Consider the following 26425-nt stretch of genomic DNA (forward strand, 5'->3'; position numbering starts at 1 on the left):
GACCACATTAACTTGGGGGAGGGCAGTCAGCGATCGAACCCCGCGTGCTCTGCAAAAGGAGCGCTGCGTCTACACCCCCCCCCTCCTCCCGCCATGACCGTGTACCTGCTTGAAAAGGAGATCGATGGGGTTGCCGGGGGGCTTCAGCCACCCTGGTTATTCAGAACGGTGACCTGCCCTTGTGCCGCTGCCCATTATCTCCTCCTACGCATAGTCTCTGAGGGAGGGGCCTAGGGCTCAGCACGCTCTGACGGTGCCATGAGCATCATGGGTAAGAAATAAAGAGTGAAAAAGAGGGAATGAAAATGATTTTCTGTGATCTGTACGCCTCTCAGTTCAGCTTTTGTAGACCAGAAGTGAAGGTCCAAGGTCCTTTTCCATCTGCATTTTAAAGGCCTTTCTAGAACCTTCTAACAGCGCCACTTTAAACCCTCCGAATGAAAGTGAACCTTAGGCAACGTAGTCCACAGCGTCACCTTTGCCATCGACTCGCTGCACTGTGCCGCAGCCTCTGGAGGGACAGTAGGAACCAGGTCTTAATGTGGTTTTACCACACCAGTCTGTGGGGGAATCGCACCACACGCTCCACTTTAAAGTCTGCCGTGTGCTATGGGGCATTGATGCTGGGAGCCCTGCCTCTTCCTGCCACTTGCCCCCACCGGGCAGAGTGGGAGCACATGTGGGATAGCAGATGGGCATGAGCTCCAGCCCCCCCAGCAGTGCCACAAGGGCTGAGAGAGAGAGAGTGGAAATGAATGATACCTACACTGGACAGAGCACAAGAGACTCCCCCCCACCCCCACGCAGAGCAGTATAACACTTGCTCACCTCAGTGGGATTGTAGGGGAGGCGCTACCAGGCAGCATCCTAGCGTGAGAGGCAGGGTTTCAATATCCCACAATCAGGAGCATCTCCTACTGACCGGTCAGTCATCCGCATGGGGAAACGGGCGGAGGTGCAGCAGTGGACCGGGGACAGGGAGACAGACGAGGGCAGATCCTGCGGGTGACTCCCGCTGCAGATAAAGGGCACGTAAAAACGCACCGACACCCAAACGTGAACAAGCGGTGAATATGATGGTTCGCCGTGAAATTCAGGTGAGAGCAGCTGTATCCTCGCAAACCGCCAGCCGTGTCGGCAATAGGTGGAAGAGGCAGATGGCGATTACGCAACGCCGCGCCGGTGCCGGGAACGAACGACAAGGAAGCGACGGCCAACACATCTCGTTTCTCGCAGTCCTTCCGCGTTCCGCTGCGTTCCACTCGGCTCGAGATGAAGATGCCTTTGCGACACGGTGCAAGTCCAGACCGGACAAAGTCAAGAACGACAGCTCCATCGAGGCTGGGCAGACCTGCGCTCCTCACTACGGCCCCGATCTGCTTCTGTGAGCCCTTCAGGAACCTTAGACAGCTCAGCACCGACACACTCCCCCTACCCGCTCACAACACACTGCGTCCAGTATTACCATGGTATCCAGTGTGCTTTACATGGCACACTGGGGGGTGAGGCACGGTAAGGCCTGGACAGGACAATAATCCATGGTAGAGCAATCTCATACACACACACACACACACACACACAAAGGACAATTTACTGGCACCAGTTCACCTGAAACACGTCTTTGGACTGTGAGCAGAAACAAGAGCACCTGGAAGAAACCCACTCGAACACAGGGATACACAAGTCCACAGAAAGTGAGCCAGATTTGAACCCCCATCGGAAATATTATTTACTTTTTCAATAGTAAGCAGTGAAATGGGTCAAGCCGTCATCAGGAAACATGCGGTAAATATGTGCATATTTCAAATTACTCTCTAATGTTTCCTTTCTCTTGGAAATTAATGTTTTTTTTGCCAGCACATTCAGGCAGTCAGACACACAGTTGGTCTCAATTAGTGGTCGTTGAGACATCTTAACCTCGGGCTTCTTAAGGGACCAACATTATGGACCAGCATTCAACCCACACAGTCAGAACCAAAGGACCCCAGATAAACTGATGTTAAATTTACACCAGTGCTGTGGTACAACACAGAGCCACGAGGGCCGTCTGCTGGAGGAGTTCATTCCTAAAGCATTAATGTGGCGTGGATGTTTTGCTAAAACGGCAGTAAATGGTTACCGGGGTACAGTATTGTACATTCGATGATCCCAAACCTTCACCATTTAAAGGGAAACCACTTTCACTGCCGCTCTCAAATTAGACACATTATTTTCTGTTGCTTCTAGCAAACGCACACAAACACGCACAAATTACCGCAATTAGCCAGTCAAATTATAGCCCTTTTACTAACAACTTGTTGTTGCATTGCGTGTTAATAGGGCACCGCGTTGCTCATTTAATGCGTGTGCGGTAAACACGGTATCCTGCTCAGCCCTGGGCTGCAGCGGCGCGCTGCTATTTTCTGCCATTGTTCCTTTAACTGATGAAGTCGGAGGCGCGGAGATCCTGCTCCCCACGATTGGTCCACGCTGTTTGGTGCCATGGTAACCTTGTAGCCTGACGACAAAAGACTTTCAATGCCCACTTTATTGTTTGCCGTCGCGCTTTCCAGTAATTTGTTTGACAATAGAGGGATGAACAATGAAAAGAGGAATCGCTCCCGACACACTCGCCGTGCTCTTGGACAAGCTGAACATTTTGATTGCAGTATGTGAGGAGATGGGGGGGGGGGCGTCTGATGCTCGCTCCTGGGTCAAGTGCCCTTTGCCTGCAAAGGCTGATGGGAAATTCATCCTACTCAGATGCCGCCCCACTGATGCCCGCTGCATTTTTAATAAGGGTGGGACTCTGCTCCCCCAAGCCCTCCGACAAATCCTTGCTTTTCATTAAATTATGAAAGGAGTTAAACGATATAAAGTCTCAATTTTGACAGCAACAGTACAATTAAAGATGTTATTACACCGAAAATGAAACGGTCACGGTGTGAGGCTCCCAGCGCGGTCCCGGTCCCTTTTGACCACAAAGGTTTTCCTTCAACCGCTTTTTCTTTTCTGCGTTGTGCCGCGTTCCTCCGGAGAGGGCCGTTCGTCCACCTTCACATGCAAATGCAGCGAGAGCAGGCCCGAAGAGAGGGAGCCTGGGAAATATCGACCGACCGACCGACCGACCGGCCAGGGGGGTTGGCGTGTCGGGTCGGGGAGGAAGCGTCGGGCCGCCGCAGTCGCTCCTCTAAGCAGCTTTCCTGGCCAGCAGGGTCACGCGAGGGTCAGCGTGGAATTACACGTTTGGCAAACAGGCAGAGCTGCACACACAGATCCGCACACACTTCCCCCGTGACTCGAAGGCGCTGTAATAAGCCCAGGAGCGAGGCGGACCCGCAGACAAAGAAGCTAACTCGCTATTGATCGCCGATGGCCCAGCTTCATGAGGTGATGTCGGAGGTCACTGGAGTGCACACGGTACGAATCAGAGGGAAAGGACGAGAAACACACACACACACACACACACACACACACAGTAAGGGCAGCAGACTTCCAGTTAAAATAGTTCCATTTCAGACAATTTCATACACACTTGCTGATTATGAGGGGAGTTAAAACAGGACAATAATCTGTTTTACAGACAGATTTAATCCAAAATGTGTGTGTGTGGATCACAATTCTACAATCATCCCAATTTAGGAAGCAGGGTACTTTTACTAAAGCATCTCACATCATAGTACCTTTCTCAAGGGTCAAACAGCTGGACCTGTGAGCTGTAGCATGACCTGTTACATCATTTCTCAGTTACCCTACTGAGAAAAAAACAGTGGGAGTATAAATATGGTTTGTTTTATTTTTTTTTTTAAAAAGTACCTCTTTTTCTCAATGAATGGAGCAGTGGTATTTCAGCACCTCATGTGTGGCTACGGGGAGAGAATCTGTGAGTGATCACAGCCACACACACACACACACACACACACACACACACACACGGACTTTACACACAAATGGCCCAATGCTTGCTAGTGTGTAAAGTCCAGCATCCTCTTGACATGTGAAGCGCTTAACAAAAGTAACTCTTCACTTCCTCTGTCACTTGCATCACTGTGGATAATGTGTAAAACGCTGTGCAGAACTGTAGTAAAGTAGGTGTGCTGCACTAGTGCGGCTCAAGAACCCCGGTCACACAGCCCCCACCCCCAGCCCAGCACAACCTGGAAGGGCGCTTTCCAATCAACGCCTGGTCCGTTTGGGAGCTCGGCGGTGTCGACACACTCCCTGGCGCATCGCTTCAGGGTTAATTAAGCTGATTTTAAATACTCTGGAAGAGACTCATTAGCACAAAGGTGAATCTGCTGGCATCTTCAGACACGACGGCCTGAACGGGCCCTCGAACCCGTGCCTTTCCTCTCCCAGCCCTTAGCAAACATAATAAAGCAACATAACAGAGAGAACACTGCACGTGTCCCATTTTTCCCAGCATGCACCTCTTACGCACAATGGCCAACATCATCACAGCCCCCAGAGCCACAGAGTGAGAAGAGCCCAAAAAGGGACCCAAACTGAGGAGCACAGAGAGAGCTGGGAACCCACCTCCAGATGGATGATGGATGTTGAGCGACACCTGAACAACAGCTGTGTATGTTTGTAAGGGTGTGCGTTCATCGGCTGATCTGTTTATGCTGTGCCGGTCCCTAGTGTGGGATTCTGGGAAATCTGTGTGTGGACCAACAACCGTGGTGGGGAGCAAGAAGGCTCACAGTTGTGTGATAGGGTGTCGGGCCTATGCGAGTAATCCTCATACTCTTATCCTGGTCTTATTTTTTACAAACAAATTTCGGTGCTAGCAGCTGTATGACCCAGAGGTTAAGGTGCTTGACCTTGACCTGGCGTTTGAATCTCCTCCACTTCTCGGCCTTTTGCCTAAGATCAAAGCGTAGGCGCTTTTTCAACTAGCGGTGCGACAACATTTATTGTAATATACTGTAAAACAGTTCTAAGGTGGAATTTAAATCAAATTCTTTCAAAGCGCCCCAGTATAAGGGGTCCCCCGGGACACAACCCGCCACCAATGTCATCTGTGTAAAAGGAAGCACATTTCCGCCATCCCAGTTCCAGGCAGTTGCGTTAATTTATGGTGATGAAGTTGGGTAAAATGTGTGCTGTCACCCACCACAAGACCCATTAGCCACATAACTTCACACAGACAGCAGCTTGTCAAACAGGACGAGTAAATCACACCATTACTACCGCACTCAGCAGTTAAAGTAACGTCTGGCTCCGCTCCATAAAACCCATCCGTCCGTCCGTCCGTCAGTCAGTCACGGGATTTCAGAAACTGCAGCCCGGTCCGTCCGCTGGACCCCCTGTCACTGAGCTGTGAACGCGCACGGCCCCGTGACCGCAGTCACCCCCCAGACGGCACGCGCGCGACACGGAAACTAAGGCGCTGCAGCTTACCTGCGGATCCCGCGCGCTCGTCACACTCGACTCGGAGGCGTCCGGTGTGCGCGGGATGCTGCGCGGCTCCAGGCGAAGCGTGATGAATGAATCCCTTAATGGGCGGCAGCACTTCATCTCTGCTTCATCTCTTTCCATTAGCGGAACTTAAGGCCGCCGGCCGCTCTCCTTCCGTCGAGTAAAGTTCAAGTCAACCTGGACTGGAGTCCGGGTCCGCAGCAGCCATGGGCCATGCTATTCGATTCGCGCGGCATTCCGTGCTCTCCTCTCGTTCTCGTCTTCTTCTTCTTGTTAAATTTAAGATAATAATAATAAAGACAACTTTGTTACACGAGAAACCGTGCAGGAAGTTAAGGCCTCCGCTGCCCTTTGAGGCACAGCAGACTTCCGCTTTCCGGGACGGAGCCTCCGAAGGCCTCGTCGGCGCGCGCCCTCGCCCTCGCTCTCGCTCCCGCGCTTCGCACGTGCGCGCAATGAAGACATGAGAATTCGCTCGTATCTGATGTAAGCTTTAATTCCGAAACTCTGTTACACTGAGAACCGACGATCAGAACAAAAAAAGGCAAACCAAGAAAAAACAAATACAAAAAAAAGGTACAAATGATCTAATAATCAGTTGTTGTCACAACCCTGTACAGCGTTAATGATTAAGTAATAAAAAAAAAGCTTCTTTTTACAGCACAAACCATTTTCACTTAGTGCCAAGAGTATAACTAAGGAAGGGAAATGCGGGAGCCCCGTAAGCGTAGCAAAATACAAAAAAAAAAAAAACTACACATAAACTTAACCAAAAGAGTGCAGGCCGATATTATAAAAGCAAAATAATAATAATAGTAATAAAAAAAAAGCAAAAAACTTGCCTCAGGAAAAGTTTTAAGAACGTAAGTGCTAAGAGCTTACAACACCATGCATCTGCCGCAGTGCTAAAGGTAGTCACGCAATAAATTTAAATTACTGTGCTGATTACATTTAGGCAAATAATAGCTGGATTAAGTGCTTCGAAATACTGCAGGATGGGCGGAATCCCGTCGCTGCGTCACACGCCGAACTCCGACAAATAGGACCCCACGCGCGCGCGCTACACGGTGCGAAGGCGGACGCACCGGCAGCACGTGCCGCTCCGACTCATCGGAGTCTCGAGCGCTGACCCCCCACCAAGGGGCACTGGAGTGTGGAGGGCAACCTGAGCTCGTGGGGAGGAGGGGGAGGAGGAGGAGGAGGGGGAGGAGGAGGAGGAGGGGGAGGAGGGGGGGGGTCTCTTCCAGCACCGCGCGTCGTGTGTTCGGGTTGCGACACCACAGCCTGTTTCCCGCTTCATCTTCCACGTGGTCTTTACATCACCACCCCCACCCCACCCCACCCCACCCCACCCCACCCAGCCACCACCAGCATCAGAGAGCATTTCACTAAATAACTAAAAACATCAAGAGAAATAAAGCAAAAAGTGAGAATTGTCCCTTTTCCACTCGCATCGTTTTGGCTTTAAAGGCTGTGGGAGCGGGTTACAGTCCGTCTCAAAAATCCAATTTGGGTTCCTCATCCTCAATCCTCTCACGCTGATTATATCAGATCCTGTTTGCTTGTTTCTTTCGCTACAGGTAAACAGGCCATTAGAAAGTGCAAAACTAAAGCCCTGTGCAAAGCTGGCTTTTTACAATTTAGCCTGGGCTTTTCTTATTATTTTTTTATTTTTTCTGCCCAGGATGATTCCGAAAAAATTCTTTTCCCATAATACCAAGCATTTCACGTACATAATTCATATATGGGTCCTGCGAGCCGCAGGGGGTCACGGCGCCGCTACAAGTCCAACGGACAGGCATCTCCATTCAGCTTTGACCAGTAAACATAGGAAATGGCGTGTTTTGTAAGACTACCCAACAGGCAAAAAGAGCCTCTGAATTAAGTGCTTTTTTATCTGAAACAGGTTTATAAGAAGTGCGCTAAAGACTCTGAAAGGAGTACAGAGGGCAAAGCGTGTGTCACGTCAACACACCACAAGGCTCTTTACGAGGTGTTTCAAGGTTTGTAGCAACTGAAACTCATCATCTGAACTCTGAAATCAAATCGAAAAGGCTCATAAAAAAAAAAAAAAAACCTAAAGTTAATAATAAAGCTAATTAAAAAAGCAATCACAAACACAAAAGGCCACCAATATACTAGCATTTTTCTTCCCAAATCTGAACAGAACTCTTCACATCTACCTCTGCGTCACTTCCACGGTTACGATAAAAAGCGATACATTCATTCAAGTCATCATTTTGGAACAATTATTACACAAAATTACAAAAAGCCCCAAAAAGCACCAGTGAATCGGCACGGCCAGCGTGACGGCGCTGCAAGACTCGCCCGCCGCCCGTCACCTCGACAACATGGGTCACCTTGGAAAAGTAGGTGCGCGATGCAGAACGAGGTCCCGGGTCTGGTCGAGCGCGGCCCGCCACAGTCCACCGGGGCCTGACGCGGCCCCCCCCCGTTGCTCTGGCGGTCCCACACCATCCCGGAGCGGCTGTACAGCGGAGCGCACCGTGACGCGGTCCACTCCACCGGACCGGAGGCGGTTGCCTCCCCTCGGACGGCAACGATGTGCCCGAGGACCACTAACGAACGGTAGAGACTAATGGTGTGACTGTTGTATATAAAAAAAGGACAAAGAAAAGCCACAGGGGAAAAGCTACAAAACTATGTACAGTATGAATAAGTGCCGGGATCGAAGCCTTGCTTTGGGAACAGTTCCGTTTCATCGGCTGGTCTCCGCACCATCGCCGATACCCTTGGGATACTTCATATTAAGCCCATAATGACACCAAAACTATGGGAACACGTACGCAAGCATGCGTTCTAATGCTTCGCAAAAGACGAGTACACAAAAAAGTAGCACTTTGTTATTTTCTCTCTTATCGAATGATATGTTCAAGCAAAAACAAAATAATTAAAACGGATATAACGTATAATAAAAGCATCTTTGATATAAATGCATTAAGCACATACAGTTTTTTTGTAATAAATTCTGTTTTTTTTTTTTTCCTACCACAGCTACTTTTCTATCCAGCTTGTTACGCTATCTCGATGGGGAAGATCCAACGCTTCGCGGCTCTTTGATCTTTCCGCTGTCCAGGGGACGAGAAAAGGGGTCGAGGGGCTTGATGCGGGACGGAAGGCAGGAGGCACAGGGAGGGAGGGAGGGCCGCACAGTCTGGGCGGAGAAGGGGGCGGGTCACACGGTCTTGGCCCTTTCCGTCAGTCCCAGGTAGGCCAAGAAGGAGTGTTTGAGCGATGTGGGCGAGAGAGGGGGCGAGGCCGGCGAGCAGGAGGAGGCAGGCCTCGGGTCCGAGAAGGATGGCGAAGGGAAGCGGAAGGCACCCGCCCTCCCGAACTGGCTAGAAGTGTAGAGAGTGGTGAGGGGGATGAGGTGCGCCAGGTCGCAGTTCCTGTATTTGTCGTAGCGCGAGGAGAAGGAGGCGCCGTTGGCAGAGAGGTAGCGCGGGGTCGGCGCGCCCCCCTGTGGTGGCTGCTGCTGCTGCTGCTGTTGCTGCTGCTGCTTCCCCGTGATGGACAGCGCCACCGACTGGAGTGCATGCGAGGCGGCCATGCTGAGCGAGGGGCTTCGGGTGGAGCGGGGGGACTCCTCGCCGGCCGGCCCCTCCCCGCCCTGGTGCTTCTTGACGTGGCGGCTGAAGACGAAGGGGTGCGTGGTGGCGAAGGCGCACTCGGAGCAGCGGAACGTCTGCCGGGGGGCGTGCTTCAGCTTCTTGTGCAGGTTCAAGTTGTCCTTGCGCTTGCAGCTGTAGGCGCACCGGTCGCAGTGGAAGGGGCGCTCGCCCGTGTGCACGCGCACGTGCTCGATGAGCTTGTTGGCCGTTTTGGACAGGTAGCCGCACTGCTCGCACTTGTAGTGGTTGCCGAGGCGATGCTCGCGCACGTGCGCCTCCAGCTCGGCCTGGCTGCCCTTTACCGCCTGGCAGATGCGGCACTTGTACTCCATCTTGTAGTGCGTCTTCAGGTGGCACTCCATGGCGGCCGGCCGGCTGGTGGAGTAGATGCAGAAAGGGCACCTGGGGGAAGGGATTGGGATTGGGGTGGGGGTGGGGGTGGGGGGGTTGCACAGACACAGAGAGCCCCAGGGGTGAGTGCCGAAGGAGGTGCGGACAACTGACACACACCGAATCAAAACACACCCTACTAGAAGGGGGAGGTGCAGGGAAGAGCTGGCACTGAGACCCTGAGAGGCGAGCCGACAGTCTCCTGCAGCCGCAGGTGGGTTTCAACAGGGGGGGGGGGGGGGGTCACATGTACGTAAATGAATAAATGAATGGCACTTACATTTAAATAGCACCTTTCATCTGCTCAGGAGCCCAAAGCGCTTCGCAAACCCTGCAGAACAGAATCACCTCAGAGATCCGGTGGCAAAGCACCTTCGCCCCCCTCTCCCCTCTCCTCTGTATTTCTGCCGAACGCAACAGGGGCCAGGAGGAAGGAGCCCTGATGGCTCGGCTGGGAGCCGGCCGCTAGATCCGCGCCGTGCCGCACCGCACCGCGCCGCACACACCAGGGCACTGCACACCTCAGCAAACCGACGCTGGTCTGAAAAACCACCTCTACACTTTTTACGCAGCATGCAGTAAAATGCTGTAAACTGTTATTTGACGGGACTTCAAAAATTCCTACTTGTCAGTCATAATTGTAATATTGGCATGATATGATTTTATTCTGCATGTTTAGCCCTGGACCTGCTGGACGATGAGTGCGACGTGTCGCTCTTCGCGCTGGCAGTGGGCGTCGGTCTACACGCCCGTGGGTCACAAGTCTAATTTCTTAATCCCTTTACAACATACTGCTGGTCACGAAACCGCCCACAATGCCAATATTCATCTGTCCGGGGGTCGCGGAGTGGCAGGCGGCTTCCGCTTTCTACAGTAAATATGAGCTCATTTAAAAGTGCAAGGTGCAGTCGGTAAGTTCCGAGACCGGCCGCCGTATGTCACAGCCACAGCAGAATCACATGGTGGCCAATCTTAGAACTTGCTGACCGCATCACGTAGTTCTGTGCAAAACGGTCAGGAAATCGCTCGACCCACGAGGGCGCTTGTCTTGCGACAATCTGGAAGCTCCGTGGGCCGCGAGGAGAGGAGCGGGTGCGGGCAGCTTGTCCGAGCCTGGCGCGGCTCCACGGCCTCCCCCTCAGGGCACCGGCAGAACGGGCCTGCCAGATCACATCTTCTCCTTGACACGGGTACGACTTTGCCGCGATGGGTTGGCAGCTCTAGACTGGCACTCGGACTGCCTCGTGGACGGGACGCTTGGCCATGGTGACGGCTAGGAGCGCGGATCCCGAAGGGGGGTCCTTGTAATGTGCAAGAGACCCGCTCCTCAACGCGTTTCACGTCTGGGTGACGTGCTACAACCACCCCCCTCTGCACGGAGCTGCCGACGACATGTTAACAAGGCGTGTTGCAGACTCGGCCCTCAAAGCAAGTTCCACCACTGCTTTTCCCCGGAGTCACCCTCCTGGGTACCCCATATCTATTTCTCACTGGTTATGACTATATTCACACGTGCCCAGTAGCTGCCAGTACTAAGACAGGACACACAGACACACAGAAAAAGCATCATTCCACACCGAGGCTAAGGAGGCACAGAATGTGATGAGGGCACTTCAGGATCGGGTGGTACTATTTTACACTGACATGTGCGCAGTGTGGGCGACGGACAGAGACACTCTTTCTTGCTTTCACTGCTATCGCTCACATGATCACAGCGAACGGTACCTTCACAGAGGTCAGGGGTCAGCAGCTACAGACATTAGCCATCACAGCACCCTTGAGTCCATGGTGTATTTCCATTTTACCCAATTTACACCTCACACACCACGAGAGCCAACCGACCACTTACGTAAATATACCCATCCATTACGAAACAGGGTTATTCAGTCAAATCACCCCCTTTGACGAATACTCATTGTGAGGACATCAGGGTACTTACCCTGAATTCACACAACACAACACACACGCACACACGGTCTGAACCGCTTGTCCCATATGGAGTCGCAGGGACCAGAGCCTAACCTGGCAACACAGGACGTAAGGCTGGAGGGGGAGGGGACACACCCAGGACGGGACGCCAGTCCGCCGCAAGGCACCCCAAGCGGGACTTGAAACCCAGACCCACTGGAGAGCAGGACCTGGTTCAACCCACTGCGCCACCGCGTCCCCCCTTACCCTGAATTAGTCCAGTAAAAATTAATCAGCTGTATCAATGGGTAAATAATCACAAGTTTTAACATTTCAAGTCCCTTTGGAGAAAAGTGTCAGCTAAGTGTATTATCATTATTATTATTATTATTATTGGTAATAATAATGCTGATGAATCTGGTATCTCAGTTGTGATATGTTTGCCTTAATCAAAGATTGTGACAGGCTGTCCGTGTGACAGGGAGTAGGAAGTACATACAATAGTCGATTTGATCATGGAAGAGCCATAGTATCGGCACACTTTTCAGAGAGAAAGACATCGAAGGCAGCGGACAAAATACCTGTCGTGGAAGTGGAATGAGCATAACAACCAAAAAAGGGCGCCGAACTGAATAAGAATCACGTCGTACAGAAAAAGTTGAACATTTTCACAAGCTCTAAAGCAATTTTTCATTCTATGGGAGCCAGTTACAAAAAGGGCTGAGAGACAGTCAGCGTGTGACTCCTGAGCTCAGAAGCTGCTGAACCCTGACCACGTGGACGTGGTGATCGTAACCGGTGGTCTTTGGTCCCGGCGGGTCTCTGTATGCGGGTCTTCATTCTGCATAATCAATTAAGCACTCGATTAAACTAATTGTCTCCATAACTGACCAGATTTAGCCTTTTCTCAGGGTATCGAAGCTGTTCGCAGTTTAAAGAGGCGTGAAAATATGTGTGCGTGTGCGTGTGGGGTAGACCACCAAAACCAGGATTACGCCTCCCCTTTTCAACTGATATTTAACAATAATTATCAGCTTTGTAACATTTCCACCTCACTTTAAGCTAAGGATGAAGCAGAAGGACCTGAGAGACAGCAGCCTATGCCCACCTCATAGTAAAGGCGAGGTAGGCCATGGTATGAGGGCCAGGGGCCAGGGGCAGGAGGGTAGGTGGGATGGAGGATGCTCCTGTACTTGCTTTCCTTACTTGAGCCCTCCGCTGGGGACGGCGTGGCATTTCTTGTGCTCCAGCAGCTGCTCGGGCGTCTTCATGAACTTGTGGCAGATGTCGCACTCGAACATACGTGTGATCAGGTGGATCTGCAGGTGCCGCTCGTACATCGTCCGCGTCTTGCAGACAAAGTTGCAGAACACGCATTCGAAACCTGCGTCGGACGGAGAAGTGGAGGTTACAGAGATGACTTTGGGACCAGGAGCCTTTCCCTCCCTCCCTCCCTCACACACACCACAGTCTGCAGGCTGACCACCTTCTGCAGCGGTCCACAGACGCATTTCCCCTGGCGCCGGACGGCGTACCTTTCTCCGGCTTGTCCTCAGCTCCCGACCCAGAAAGGCTGCCTGAGCTGGACTGGCTGCCGGCTGATGAGGGCGGGGCCAGGAGGCTCTTTAGTTCCTCGCTGCTGTGGGCGGCTTCACCGCACTCTGAACCGTTGAGGGAGTCGCTCAGGGCCGAGAGCGAGGAGGACGTGCTCTTGGTCTCGCTCAAGGGGCTCCTGGGATTGAGGCCTGGGGAGGACAGGGAGGGGTCAGAGGAGTCAAGGCCCAGCTATACAGGCACACAGCGTGATGAGAAGCATGGAGAAAAAGCAAAATGAAATAATAGTCATGAGAGCTCAGCCAGCAGGTGGCAGCTAACTGGTCTTTTAGTGATCGACTGCCTGCACTTGTCCCGTGTCAAGGAGCCCTCTTTAGGACTGGAGAGGTGTGGAAGATGACACGCACACAAAGCAGACCCTGGCCGGTGCCCCCTCCCACCCCCGCGCTCGCACTCACTCCGCACAGGTTGGCCCACCCACCCACACACCACCCTTTGGTGGCGGGGCACAGGGTTAAGGGTGTGTGGTCACATCCCGTCGAGAGGCCCTCAGCCTGAGTGCGGTTCGGGTAAAATCCAGCTGCACGACACGAATGCAACAGTGCAAGTCACTCTGGCAGAGTTACTGAATGGTTGCAAGTAATCCGTCCCTGCTCGGTGTCCGGCTCCGAGCGACAGCGACAGGACATCAACAGAAAAAAGTCGAAACGTCAAATTCATCAATGGACACGCTTTGAAAAACGATGCTAAAACAACTGTGACCTGGAAACATCTATACACTAAACCAGCGTAACACACACATATACTCTATATGGGCAATTTAGAGACATTCGCATCTAACTGCACCATTCAGGTGCTGTAAGACACCGGTGTGGAGCGGCATGGTGACGCAGCAGATAACTTTGGTAGTCTCCCCACACCTGGACTGTGAGACAACCAGCATGTACAGATGTGTGTTTAATCCCCTCTCAGTATGTGTGGAGTTTTCATTTATTCACTTATCTTATGCTTTTCTCCAAAGCCACTTGCAATCTTAAGGTAAATGTAGAATCATTTACCCATCTGTACAGCTGGGTAATTTAAGTTAAGTACCTTGCTCAAGGGTACTACAGCTGGAAATGGGATTCGAACCTGCAACCTTTGAGTCCAAAGGAAGCAGTTCTAACCACTGCACTACCCCTAGTTCTTTACCTGTTTTCATAGGTTTCCATCAGGCACTCCCTGTTCTTCCCACAGTCGAAAAACACGTTTCAGGTGAACCGGTGACTCCAAACTTATGGTGTGTGTGTGTGTGTGTGTGTTACAGCGCTCTGTTGTGCAGATGGATGAATGATAGCAACTAAATGTGACCTCTAACCCTCTCACCACACGGCAGCTGCTGAACCACATAGATTAAAGAACAACTCACCTCTTCCAGACTCACTTCGCCAAAGATCTCTCCAGCTCATTTTTGGTGTAAATGTTCATGCACCATAACTTCATGATCATGCCTAGATGAGCCTTTACACACCCACTACTCCTGTATTGTATGGAAATGTTTGTGTACCTTTATATAAAAAAAAAAAAAAAAAAAAAATGTATGAAGGTGATCAGGAATTGTCTGATCTAAATTTTATGCACCTACTCATGCGATGAACATTGGTGCATAAAGTGGAAAGAAAAACTAGGTTTACTTAATCATATGACTGCAACCATGTCTCTCTTTCGCCTAATGTAACGTACAAAGCGTATGTTCTCTGAGATGTACATCGCTTTGGAGAAAAGCGTCTGCCAAATGAATAAATGTAAAGAGGACAGTTACTGTCCACAGTGTCCACACCACCACCAAGGAGCTGCCACCATCATACTCTTCATGTGCTCAGAAGACCAACTTCTATACCTAAAATATTCCGCCTGCAACCATTTCCACTGCTGGAATCTCAGTGCAAGTGTAGTAACGACTTGGGGGAGTCAAGGCTTCACTGCCGGGACCTTAAACTCGAGTCTGGTTGTTGACTCCAGGACCTGCCATTCTGCGCACAGCGCCCCTAGTGGACACATGTGGCATGTGCGAGCAGGCGTGGCGAGGGACAGCCAAGCACGAGTGCCAGTGTGTCACCTGCCACTCTCACGGCTGCTTGCTGAAGTGGGAAACCACAGGTACAAATTCAAAACGGGGATCTTGCAGCAGACAAGATGTGCCAAAGGGCCTGGACTCCCTGTAGGGGGCGTGCTCTGCGCTGCGCGAGCTGCTCAGCCAGGGAGGACCCAGCCCATTGATTTGTGCAGGGCCTGATAACACCGGCGGCCCGATACAAATCAGGCGGCCCACCCACCCCTGGACCCCGCATTGCCCATTATGAAACAAAACCATTTTTAAGACAAACATAAATAATTCAGTGCTGCGGAAGGGCCTGTTCTCCTGCCAAGACAATATATAGCAAGCTGTAAAACAAAGCACATTTCTTCACCTCTCCTGCTAGTCTTTCATTTCAGTGTTATTCGTAATGTGGACGGGCAGCCCTTGGCGGCTCCACGATGATGACGATGATGAAGGTGGGCATGCGCTGGACCCTGATCTACCTACCTTGTTTTCTATTCTCAAACGCGCACACGCAGCGTTCCTACACACTGATCACCGAGGTCCCCGGGGCCACCCTCGTCTCCTCACCTGCATGGTCCGCGCTGACGTGCGCCTTCATGTCGGCCTCCTCGCTACAGGTGTAGTCGCACACACTGCAGCACAGCGCGTACATCCACTGCTCGCGGTCCACGTGCAGGGACATGTGGCTTACGAAGTGGGCGTTGAGCTCCGTGTGGAAGCCGCACACGTGACAGCTGAGGTTGGCGGAGGGAGACACGGGTCACACGGTCGCACTGCCGGAGTGGGAAAAGCTCTGCCAGCATTGAGAGGAGTCAGTGGTTTCGCACTGCTGTCGGTGCGTTCAGCTGGTGAGTGCTTTCCTGACAGCGCCAACCCTGGGCTTCGCCTGCAGTCGGCTGTCTGGCTTCCTGCTCTCAGAACGATGTCCGCTTACGCTTTAAAGGATGGCTAATTGAGGGCAATAGTGTCACTGGTGTAACACAGATCTGATAATGTAACAGTGTGGTACTGCTGGAGTACTTTTGTGCAAGCAACAGAAAGAGTCCAGTGTATCTGAGTGTGGGGTGGCGGGGTGCCACAGCGGGTACCACAGCGGGTACCACTGGGTTTGAATTCACTGCAGTCTCTGTGGAGTTGGAAAGTTCTCCCCGTGTTTGCACAGGTTTCCTCCACATGCTCTGGTTTCCACCCCCGAGCCCAAAGATGTGTTTCCTTTAGCGTGTGCATGTGTGAGCGAATGAGTGTGCGTCACTGCTCTGTGATGGACTGGTGCCCCTTCCAGGATATATCCTGCCTCATACCCTATACTTCCAGGGCAGGTTTTGGATCAAGAGGACCCTGCACTGGACAAGTGGTTATTGATAATGAATGAGAGAGAGAGTGTGTGCGTGCGTGCATGAGCGAGCGAGAATATAGCACAGTAAATAGCCCTGGACACACACCTGTAGTAGTAGGGGCAGTTCTTGCGCTCAGCACTCTCCGTGGTGACAGCAGTGACGATGTGCTCGGCGTCGGTGCTCACCAGCTTGACGGAATGGATGGTGAGGTGCTGGTTCAGGTTGGCGCGGCACTTGGCCGCATAGGGACACAGGTGGCACTTGTACTTCCTCTCCTCTGCAAGGGCCAGAGAGCAGTCAGTAGGGACCAAACAGCAAGCTCCTCCCAAAAAGACACAAGCAAAAGCCAGTGACGATGACAGGAGAAGGGACCAAAACTACAACAACAACATAAAGGAAAGGAAGCAGGACAGCATGAGGGGACCAGGGTTCGGGACGCTGTGCTCAGGCGAGCCGACTTCCCGGGGCCCTTCATGTAGCCTTGGACAGCAGAAAAGAGACAGGACATGGAGGCATATGCCTCCGCTTCTGTTCTCTGTGGAGGGGCCAAGTGATCAGCTGCCAGGAGGCCCATCCGACCGCGGCCTCGGACCAGGCCTGTGCAGTAGCTTTGGTCGCGCTCCCTGCTCTCGGGGAAAGCCTTGGAGAGCCCGCCGGCCTTATGGCCAAATAATTAGATGGGCATTTTTCCCACTGAGACTAATCGGAGACATAATCTGTGTAAAGCGAGGGGGTAATCCAGTCCGGTGGCCCTTGTTTACAAGCGCGGAGCATTAAACGCAGCCCTCGAACGGCACGCTTTTACCATGTGTGCATTAAGCATCAGTGTGGTTCTGTGCCATGCTTAACCATGCCAGTCCATGATGCACAGCAGAGAGGGGGAATGGGAGGAATGGACTTATGTACTGGTGCAGAGGGGTCAAACGGTCAGAGCAGGACTCCTGCTTGGCTGGGTGCTGAAGGATGAGCGGGGACTCAACTCTCACCGGTGTGTAGGGACAGGTGACGCGAGAGGGTCTGCTGCCGGCCGAACACCTTTCCACATACAGGGCAGGGGTAGAGCTGCTCGCTGAGCCTCCACTGTGGTCTCCCGTTTCCTGGGTCCACGCCTGCCTTCTCCCAGTCTGGAAAAGAGAGACAGTGTCATTCATCCACATCTCAGACTGTGTCTCATCCTCCCACACAAAAAAATACAGCCAGATGGGGGAGTCACTGAGTCAGTGTGTCATGGCAGGGCTCCGCCGGCTCCCAATGGACGTTCAAAGCCGCCCTCCCAGTGGAATAAACACGTCAAACGCACTCGCTCGTGTTCCGCGTTGCATTTCATAGAGGAATACACTCAGAATAGCGGCACGCCATTGGCCCTCGACTATATATGGGCTGGACTTGGCTATTATGCAAATCTGGAATGATCTCTTCGCTCCCTGCATGCAAAATGCTGGATGGAACCATGAAATCAAAACACCCATTTCTTATTTGTAAACACCTAAATAAATAAGCGGGGAATGAATATACACGGGACGGCAAAGCGTTCTGGGCATTTGCTGAGAGCGTCAAGGAAGTGTGAGGGTCTCTCGGCCTTCTGTGCATTTAAAAATACATAATTAAAGAGCGGGGTCGGGAGGCGCTCTGGCAGCGGCGCACCAACTGCTGCTGCTCCTTTGAGTGTGGGCTTTCCGCGGGAAAAAGGCCACATCAGAGCGGTAAGGAGGCGGCTCCTCTCGGCGAGCTGCAGACCCCTTAAAGGGCTCTGCAGGAGAGCAGATGTGCAGTCGAGGACGAGGGACCGAAAGGTCTCATTTCTGGGCTTTCGGTCTCCTCTCAGATCCAGTGCTTTGTGGTTGGGATCCCGAACTGCTCCCGTGTGTGGTGCATGCTGAGCAGAGACTGCCGCCCTGCACCCGAGGGCACTTTCTGGAGACGACACCGAATACTGAGCTCCTCCCGAACTCAGCAGAAGAGGGACTGCACTCATCTGAGTAATCTATCATTCAGCGGAGCGCCGAGATGCAGTCGGTTCAGTCGAACCCGAGAGCGCTTCACATCCTTGCTGCAGCAGCGTGGCGGAGACGAGGAAACCAAGGGTGAGTCTGGTGTCGCCTGAAAGCCGCTCATCCCTGTGAGTCACCGGCCTCACTAACCGCTCCAGTGACTCGTACCCTTTTCTAAGGATGACGCAGAACCGTGGACTGCTGGTGCTCTGCTGATCCGGAGTTAGGGTTGGGCTGGGCCTCGTGTGGAGCCCAGCCCTACCCACAAGCTTAGCGTGCGAGCCCCTGACTGCCAGGAGCCACACCCCTCAGGAACTACTGCTCACATCCGCTTTTATGTGCGCTGGCTGCCCTCCCTCTGCAGCCGTGAGGTGCAGCGAGGTGACGGGCTGACGTGCTACATTAGCATTAGCATTAGCATGCATGAGCGAGGCGTGGGGCCAGGGGTCGAGGCCTGCCTGCCTCCCAGGCCCTGGGTCTCGGCTCCAGCGATGACAGGTTTTTAATTGAGGTGCTAAAGGGCCGGGGCAGGCCTTGGAGGAGGTAATGGTTTAATTGGCCTTATTGAAGCTGGAGAGCGCCATCTTCCACAGTGCATTATAAATGTGACTTGAGGCAAGGGGAGGAGCAAAAGGAGGAGCAAGAGGAGGAGCCAGAAGGGTCAGAATGATTTTCACATGCACACCTTTGCTCTCTGAGGTACAAACACACAGCTCTGTTGAGCGGATGTTTGGTTCGATACTGGAGGAAGATTGTTGTGAAAGAGAACCACGGTCTGAAGGTAGCAGGTGGTACAGTGGTTAGGGCTGCTGCCTCGGCACCTGAAGGACCCAGGTTTGACCGCCACCTCCTGCTGTATTACCCTCGAGCAAGGTACTTAGCCTGCAGTAAAAATACCCTTTTGTATAAATGGGTAAATCGCTGTCAGTCGCTTTGCAGAAAAGCATGAGCTGAATGAATAAATAAACGTCTTCCATCATAAAGTCTCCTCTTTGGCTGCGTTGCGGTTTATGTCCCCGCGGGGCCAGCCGGTCACACAAGGGTTGTCTCAGGCAGGGGGGCAGTGTACAGAGAGACTGGGATGCCGAGGCTCAGGGTGTACAGTGTGTGCAGCGGCCAGGGTTGGGGGGCTACGTTTGGCAAATTAACTATGAGGACCCCCATGACACATAAAACGCAATCATTTTTTTCATTAACTCGGGGACAGCAGGGCTGCCTCTCTCTAATTACCCTCTGCCTCGCACCCGTTCCCACATCCAGGGGCAAAGCAGTGGAGGGTTCAGCGGTTTTATACTGGAGCCACAGGCCCGGCGAGAACTAACCGTGGGAGAGGAGGGGGTGGGAGGGACTTACCGAGCGGCAGCACCCGCCCCGACGAACTGGCTTCGCTAGACGCTGGCTCCTTTGGGCCGGAACCGAAGGGTGATTGTCTGAAGCGGTCATCGAGGTAAGGGCTGCATTCGGCAACAACGACAGAGTTCAGCTCCATGAGCCACAGCAGCACTCCCGCAAAACGGGCGAAAAGCAAACCGCGTTTCAGAAAAGTGTTACTATACTTTTCCAACGGTGTCTGCTGCGTGGTTCTCATTAGAGCATAAAGGGTTTGATATTTTGTATTTTCTGCGAGTGGGAACAGCAAATGACCTTGGCTGAAATCTCAGTGTCACTCTTACCTGTTCATTCCCAGCATATTGCCATCCTTGTGGTCGTTGGCTTTGTTTACTTTTTCTGAAAGACAAGAGAAAAAAAAAAAAAGGACTCTTTTCAGATACTATGCGTGACAGATGAAAACATCTGTCCTTTAAAAAGAAAGTGTTTCACGGACAAAAATAAATTGCTATACCGGCAAATTACCATTTCTGAAACTGCGTTTGAACAAATATTACCACTGGGGTTCATCTTGAGCCAGGTAGTGAAGAGTGTGTGGTTTTGACCAGGGTGCAGGAGACCACAGCCCCCCCCCCCCCCCATCTCCAGGTCCACTATCTAGCCTCCATTTTGAATTGAGGACCACCCCCCCACCCCAACCCCCAGGCAGCACAGCCCGCCCTCTCCTCCGCACCCCGCCTCGCCCTTGACACGGCTCCATCCGATGCCAAGCCGGGAGAGGGGTCTCCCTGCGTTGCCATGACGATCCCATGAGGGAGGCGAAGGAGTGGGCGGCCGAGGGGGTGTTTGGAGAGTTGGCCGAGAGACGACGACGAGGTGGCAGGCCGTGGAGGGCGGGGGAGGGGATTAAGCAGCCTTCAACACTTCAGCTGCTTGCTACATGTGGAGTGGGACACGAACACCAGCTTGGGTACAGCACCCTCGCTGCCCTTTTCACTGTCTGACACCGTGCATAAATTACACTTCCATTTACCTTCTCCTCGTGCTGAGAATCACTTTAAGCTTCATGGGGTCTCTTTATGTATGTGAAGTGTTTTCTAAGAATATTTCTCTGTTTTCCTTGAGCTACTTTCTTGGTTCAAGTCTCTCTGGTAAACCACTATAAGAATGATAAAATCATAAAAATTTACTAGAAGAAGGTTATTTGAGCTCAGCTATGAGCTTGTTTTGTTGGGGTTAAATACATCATCACGACCACTCAACACACTTATTTCAGTGACACATGCCTATGTCTTATAACACATTAAATTGGCTTGTCAAATTTTCATTTTCTTCAGATAAAAATATTTTGTTATTATCAAAAGATAAAAACATTGTACAGTTAACATCCACTCTACTTATTCAATTAATTAATTGCATTTTCTTCGCTAATTAATTGTATTTCCTAAAATTAATGTCTGCAAAGGGGAGAATGCACCCTGCTGTGACGTCGCCAGCCAATAGGTGTCACTAGAGAACACCCTAAGGAGGATCCACTTTAATTCAACTCGCTTCCACAGTTTTCACAGCTCAGTTATATTTTGTGTAATCTGACTATATCCATTATTTTTACAGAACCTATCACATAAATAAATTGAGGGACACCTGTATTAAACCTTACCGATTATGATCAAAACTGACTTATGACTTATTATAAGCAGATTTCCGGACCCAACTGCGTTTGTAAAAGGAGGCGCCAGTGTATATCATACACCTACTGGGCTGCTGGGTAATTCCCATCGCGACATCCTACCTGACAGCTTGTACAGGAGCTCGGAGGCCATCTTGACCGATATGTCCTGGGAGAAGAGAGCTTTTTGTGGGTTTACCAGGGGTTCCGGCAGGCTTGACAACGGCTCGCTCGCCTCACAGCCCGGCAGCGCGCTGAAGCCCAGGAGGCGTGGGGGGACAGGGGGCAGAGAGGGCTCCTCCGGGGGGTCCACCTCCATGGGCTCGGCCTTCACGGTCACCTGGCGCAAGCTTGCCTCCTTGCTGTTCTCTGCCAAAAACGGAGGAAAGCAGTGAGCTGCAGAGAGACCCCTACTGGCTGAAATCGCAGGGGAAGCTGATGGGGCTCAATGGCTGTGACCTGGGGGCAGAGGTGCGCGCGCAGGTGACATGATGCGGGTTTAACTGTTGCGTACGTGTAACCCAACAGTTACAGTTGCATCTTCTCGAAAACGGCACACGGCATGAATAGGGAGACCCTCCCAGAGGAGGAGCCGTCGTGGACGTAAAAAGGCAGAACTCCTCGTCAATAAGGAGACTGGAACTTTCCACTATGAAGATCTATAGGCAGTGGGGCACATTGATGCTTTATTAAATATGCAAACAACAGAAATACACTACATCACAGGTATGTTGTGCTCAGAAACAAAAAGCTCATCTCTTTGCAGTTTTTCCCAAAAAAAAAAAAAAAAAAAAAAAAAAAAGCATTCCTCAGTGCAGCCCTGCAACAGAGTAAAACCTTCAGACTGTCCTCTTATCAGGCCGAGTTCAGGAGGTCGGCCAGAGAAGTGGACTAAAAATAGCTTTTGCGGCAGACAGCCTCACATTTTCAGCTGTAACAGATGTGGACAAACGGGTTCGGCGGCGCACGCTTTGCGAGCTGCACCCGCCTGGTCTTTCCCCGACATTGTGGGCAGTGGCGGCGGCGGTTGATGGATTTGTTTTGCCAGGCGAGAGGGGGCACGGCGGGGGCAGATCAGGGGCAGGGACACAGAAGGGTCACATAGGAGGCGTGGTGGGGGCAGGGCACAGAGGGGACACGACCGCTGCCGCATTGCCTGGGGGGGGTCCAGGTGCCGGGTCTGGGTGGGCCGGCCTGAGGATGCTGACAGCTAGCCAGCTGCTAATCCCTTAATAAGGCGCCAGCGGCCAGAGCGGGTCGGGAACACCAGGGAGACCGGGGTCGGAGAGGGGACACCATAGCACGCCTGCCTAGGCTGTGCCAGCGCTGCAGTCCTCACACAGACGCAGCATACGGCCAGACCGTGCCAGTTGCGTGTCACGGCACGCGGAGCACCACGCCGCCGTCTTTGGGGCCCTGTAAGAAGTCATGCGTCAATGATGCACCTGCTTTCGTCTCCCACTTATCATTTAACCACCTCCGGAAATTAAAAGCAATCATAATAGGTGGTAACGCAGGGGGCGCTCTTCGTCGATCACAGCCGTGGGCAGACCCTCTTGCAAGCCGAGTGGTGCGGGGGCACCCGATGAGGAGCGGAGGAGAGGTGAATGTCGGGGAGGCAGAGAGGCAGCCCCGAAGCAAGGGGGGGTGTTGGGGGGGGCCTTGTCATTCCGAGCACCTCCCCCAAGCCGGACGGGAAAGGGATGACCCACTTCGACAGGGGTGAAAAGTTCAACCGCTTCAAAGGGATGGGTGGGGGCTCGAGCGCAGGCCGTGTCGACCCGGCAAGGACAGCGGAAGAGCCGCCTTCCTCCCACGGCACGTCTCCGGCACCGGCCGTCAATAATTCAAAGGCATAATGAAGCTTGCGCTTCCATCGCACTGACCGAGCTGAGCGCAAGTCTGACACCAAAAGCCTGGATCCCTCTGGGGTTTGAGAAAGAGGGAGGGAGCAGAAGGGGGAGGGGGAGAGCGAGTGAGCTCGGACCCAACTGCTGTAACAGATAATGATGGAGTAAGGAGGTGAGCAGCGTGTCTCTTTTTGTGTGTAAACCTGTCCACAAACTGACAGCAGCCACCTGGGATGCTGAAGAACACCACGCCTGTATTTTTAGACCTCATCCCACTCAGAACGGGCCTAGCGGCATTCCTCCGCGACTCTGTCCGTGGGATGACGTGCCGTCTTTCCGGACTCGCGTCTTCAGAGACGGACCGAGGGTGTCACCACCGAGGACACCCCCCATCGCCACGGCACCAAAAACAGCAATGACTTCTCCTAAATTCATCGAAAATGTTGCGTGTGTGTATTTTACTGGGCGCTGACAGGCAGCCCTTTCGGACAGAGTACAGAACCCTCCAGGGGACTCTGCCCGTGCGAACGCAGGTGAGCGGCTCAAAGGCCCCCGTTGGCACCCAGGTGATGCGTTCATTGAGCCAAGGGCTTCATCTCCCTCTCCGGGCACATCTCTGTGGTCTGAGCACACGAGGAATATTCCTGGAAATGTCATTCCTGGGCTTAGCAGACGGAAAGAACAACCGTGGCGATTTCTGTGGAAAGCGAGCGTACACCAGGCAGAGTAGGACGGCCCGCATCAACGGACGGCAACACGTGACACCGCTCGTTCCACCGCCGTGCTACACAAGCTCCTGACCTCAGTGTGTATTAACATAGCAAAAAAAAAAAAAAAAAAAACAAAAAAAAAAGCCCACAGGTGATGCCCTTCAAGCTAATTAAGGAGCGCACACTTCTTCACTGGGTGTCTTTTTAAAAAAAAAAAAAAAAAAAAAAATAGAATAACTTCACATTCAAGTTTATTTCCTTCAGAACAATAGAAAAAGTCCTTTTCTATTCCAGTCAGGGACCGTGTTATGACAGTGTAAAGGTAGGGTCAACGAGGGGTCGCCGGGGTACGAAATTCCCTGCATAACCGCTTCCGCAAAAACCATTTGTGTTTTTATTTGCCAAATTCAAAACAGACAAGGTGAGCCGGAGCCCGACATCCCAGGTCACGACCCCGCGGTGTGTTTTCAGGTTTCGGTTTTTTCTAGGGGTTAAAGCGCCACGAGCCGACCGGTTCTCAAGCCCGAGGGTGGACGGCGGGTGGCTGTTGAGCCCCGGGCTGCTAACTGGCTTCTTTAATCAAAGCCAGGCCGTCGAGCGGACCTTTAATTGGTTCGGCTCAATTATGGGGGCCAGGCTGAAGGGCGCTCCGGAGGGACTGCATCGCCGCTCTCTGGGGGAGATGCAAAGCGTCCCGTGCAGTCGCCGCCTCATACACTGCTATCAGCCTCCTGGGGTGTACATCGTAAGCCTCGTGGCGCTGCCACACCCACTCGTGTGCTTCCCACCCAAGCCCATCTGGCAATGGGAAGCACGCGCAGAACAGGAGGATTGTTTACGGTGCCTTAATTAGCCCCTGGATAGTAAAAGTGTGGAATAACAGATGTGTGGAAGTTACTGTGCTGTAGGTGCAACTCATTAAAAGTGACCTAGTTGGAGGAACGACGCAACACATTACTGTGGTCACTTCTACTGAGTTTCTTCATGTGTGTCGTGATGCCGACAGCGGCTGGTATTTCTTAAGACCCTTCACCACAGTGATGGGCAGCACCAGGGCCTCACAGCTCCAGGGCTGTGGGTTTGAATGTGGCTCAGTGTGTTCTCCCCATGTTTGCATGGGTTTCTTCCAGATGCTCTGGTTTCCAACCACAGTCCAAAGATGTGTTTGGTGGCGTGGTGATGCTAAATGTCCTGTACTCTGTGTGTGTGTGTGTGTGTGTGTGTGTGTGTGTGTGTGTGTGTGTGTGTGTGTGAGAGAGAGAGAAAGAGTGTGTGATATTGCCCTGTAGAGGACTGGCATCCCATCCTGGGGGTACCCTGTCACACTTTTTTTTTCTGGAATAGGCTCTTCACCACTGTGACCCTACATTGTACAAACAGTTACTGATAACGGACAGTTGTATATTCCAGGGACTAATGTGCGGGAACCGTGGTATTCACAAACGATGTTACGCTGAAATCCACCACTTGCGTATTTCTTTCTGAACAAAGAGCTGCGAACCATCGCATATCAAAAAAGGCTTTTTAGGACATTCTGTCCACATTCTAGAATGGGACCGTTTCCATAGGGACCGCACTCAGGAATGCCACACTTGAGTGAAGGAGATAGAGCTTTACTGCCACTCCACCGTGTGTCCCTCAGCCTTGCAGCTCGAGCCCTTCTTTCCACAGACAGGATGACAGGCCAAGCCACCAGGCCAAGGGCTCTGGAGCGGAGATGCCGAGGTCCTGAAGGCAAAGAGACCCCTCACGCTGCAGTGGACCACAGAGCGGCCGAACGCCAGCGTTCACCCCGACCCACCACCGATGGCACCCGGGGGAGTCAAACAGCACACGTGTGAAAAGCGCCGGTCACATGGAGTATGACTCAGCCGCAGCGCTGAAGAGCTGCAACAGGACAGCTGGTGTGAGGTGTCTGTCACACACTGGAGCTGGAGGCAGTGTGAGTGTGTGTGTGTGCGCGTGAGATTTGTGTTCCACCCGTGAGCTCCTGTCCAGTGTGGGTTTTCTCCGAAGCCCTGCAAATCTGCGTGGAAATCTCACAGCCACAGAAAACAACCAGTGAGCCTATGAATCGGATATGGAAAACGTAACTTCCAGAGTTCAAAAACACAAAAAATCCGCTATACTGTAAATGCGTGCAATACAAAAGTAAATGTGCCCTTACTCACTGTGCGAGTTGCTGATGACACACTTGGAGATGGCACACTTGACTTTGTATTCAAACATATAAACTGTTCGAGCCTACCGAACTCTGGTGCTCAAACACATGCGCGCACGCACACACACATGCACACGCACGTCACAGGGCAGCAGTCCTACCCGATAGCTTCATGAGCAGCTCAGATGCCACCTTGATGTTGATGTCTTGGCTCAGCAGGCTGCTCTTGGCCAGGGGGCTCTCGTCCCGCGGCTTGAGGACGCGCTCTGCCACCGCACCGGGCCCCTCCTGGCAGAACATGTACCCCGGCTGAGCGTGCGGGAGCCGGGGGCTGCGTGCCTCCTCTCCCTGGGGCTCCTCCTTCACCGAGAGCTGGGTCTTCAGGGCCTCCTTTTGGTTTGCCGCTGGAGG

The 26425-nt window shown here is 52.5% G+C and overlaps 1 protein-coding gene across 4 annotated transcripts in view; it reads right to left on the reverse strand.

Moving 5' to 3' along the window:
• Window positions 1-6718: 6718 nt before the first annotated feature.
• The window catches only part of znf827 (zinc finger protein 827), a 42178-nt gene continuing 22471 nt past the window's right edge, over window positions 6719-26425 (reverse strand). The window contains exons 5-15 of one of the 4 annotated variants that reach the window (XM_029259094.1): window positions 26176-26418; window positions 21417-21662; window positions 19969-20023; window positions 19649-19749; window positions 17291-17428; window positions 16410-16581; window positions 15535-15701; window positions 12866-13075; window positions 12537-12714; window positions 9703-9753; window positions 9237-9434 (exon numbers count right to left, since the gene is read on the reverse strand). In XM_029259094.1, coding sequence (XP_029114927.1) covers window positions 9705-9753; window positions 12537-12714; window positions 12866-13075; window positions 15535-15701; window positions 16410-16581; window positions 17291-17428; window positions 19649-19749; window positions 19969-20023; window positions 21417-21662; window positions 26176-26418 — 1559 coding nt within the window. In that variant the 3' untranslated portion in view covers window positions 9237-9434; window positions 9703-9704. Of the gene's footprint in view, window positions 9435-9702; window positions 9754-11760; window positions 12172-12438; window positions 12715-12865; window positions 13076-15534; window positions 15702-16409; window positions 16582-17290; window positions 17429-19648; window positions 19750-19968; window positions 20024-21416; window positions 21663-26175; window positions 26419-26425 lie in introns of those variants that run through there. The other 3 variants (XM_029259092.1, XR_003798266.1, XM_029259093.1) reach the window with 3 other exon arrangements.

The sequence above is a fragment of the Scleropages formosus genome, chromosome 16 (genome assembly GCF_900964775.1).
Source record: "Scleropages formosus chromosome 16, fSclFor1.1, whole genome shotgun sequence".
Lineage (NCBI taxonomy): Eukaryota > Metazoa > Chordata > Actinopteri > Osteoglossiformes > Osteoglossidae > Scleropages > Scleropages formosus.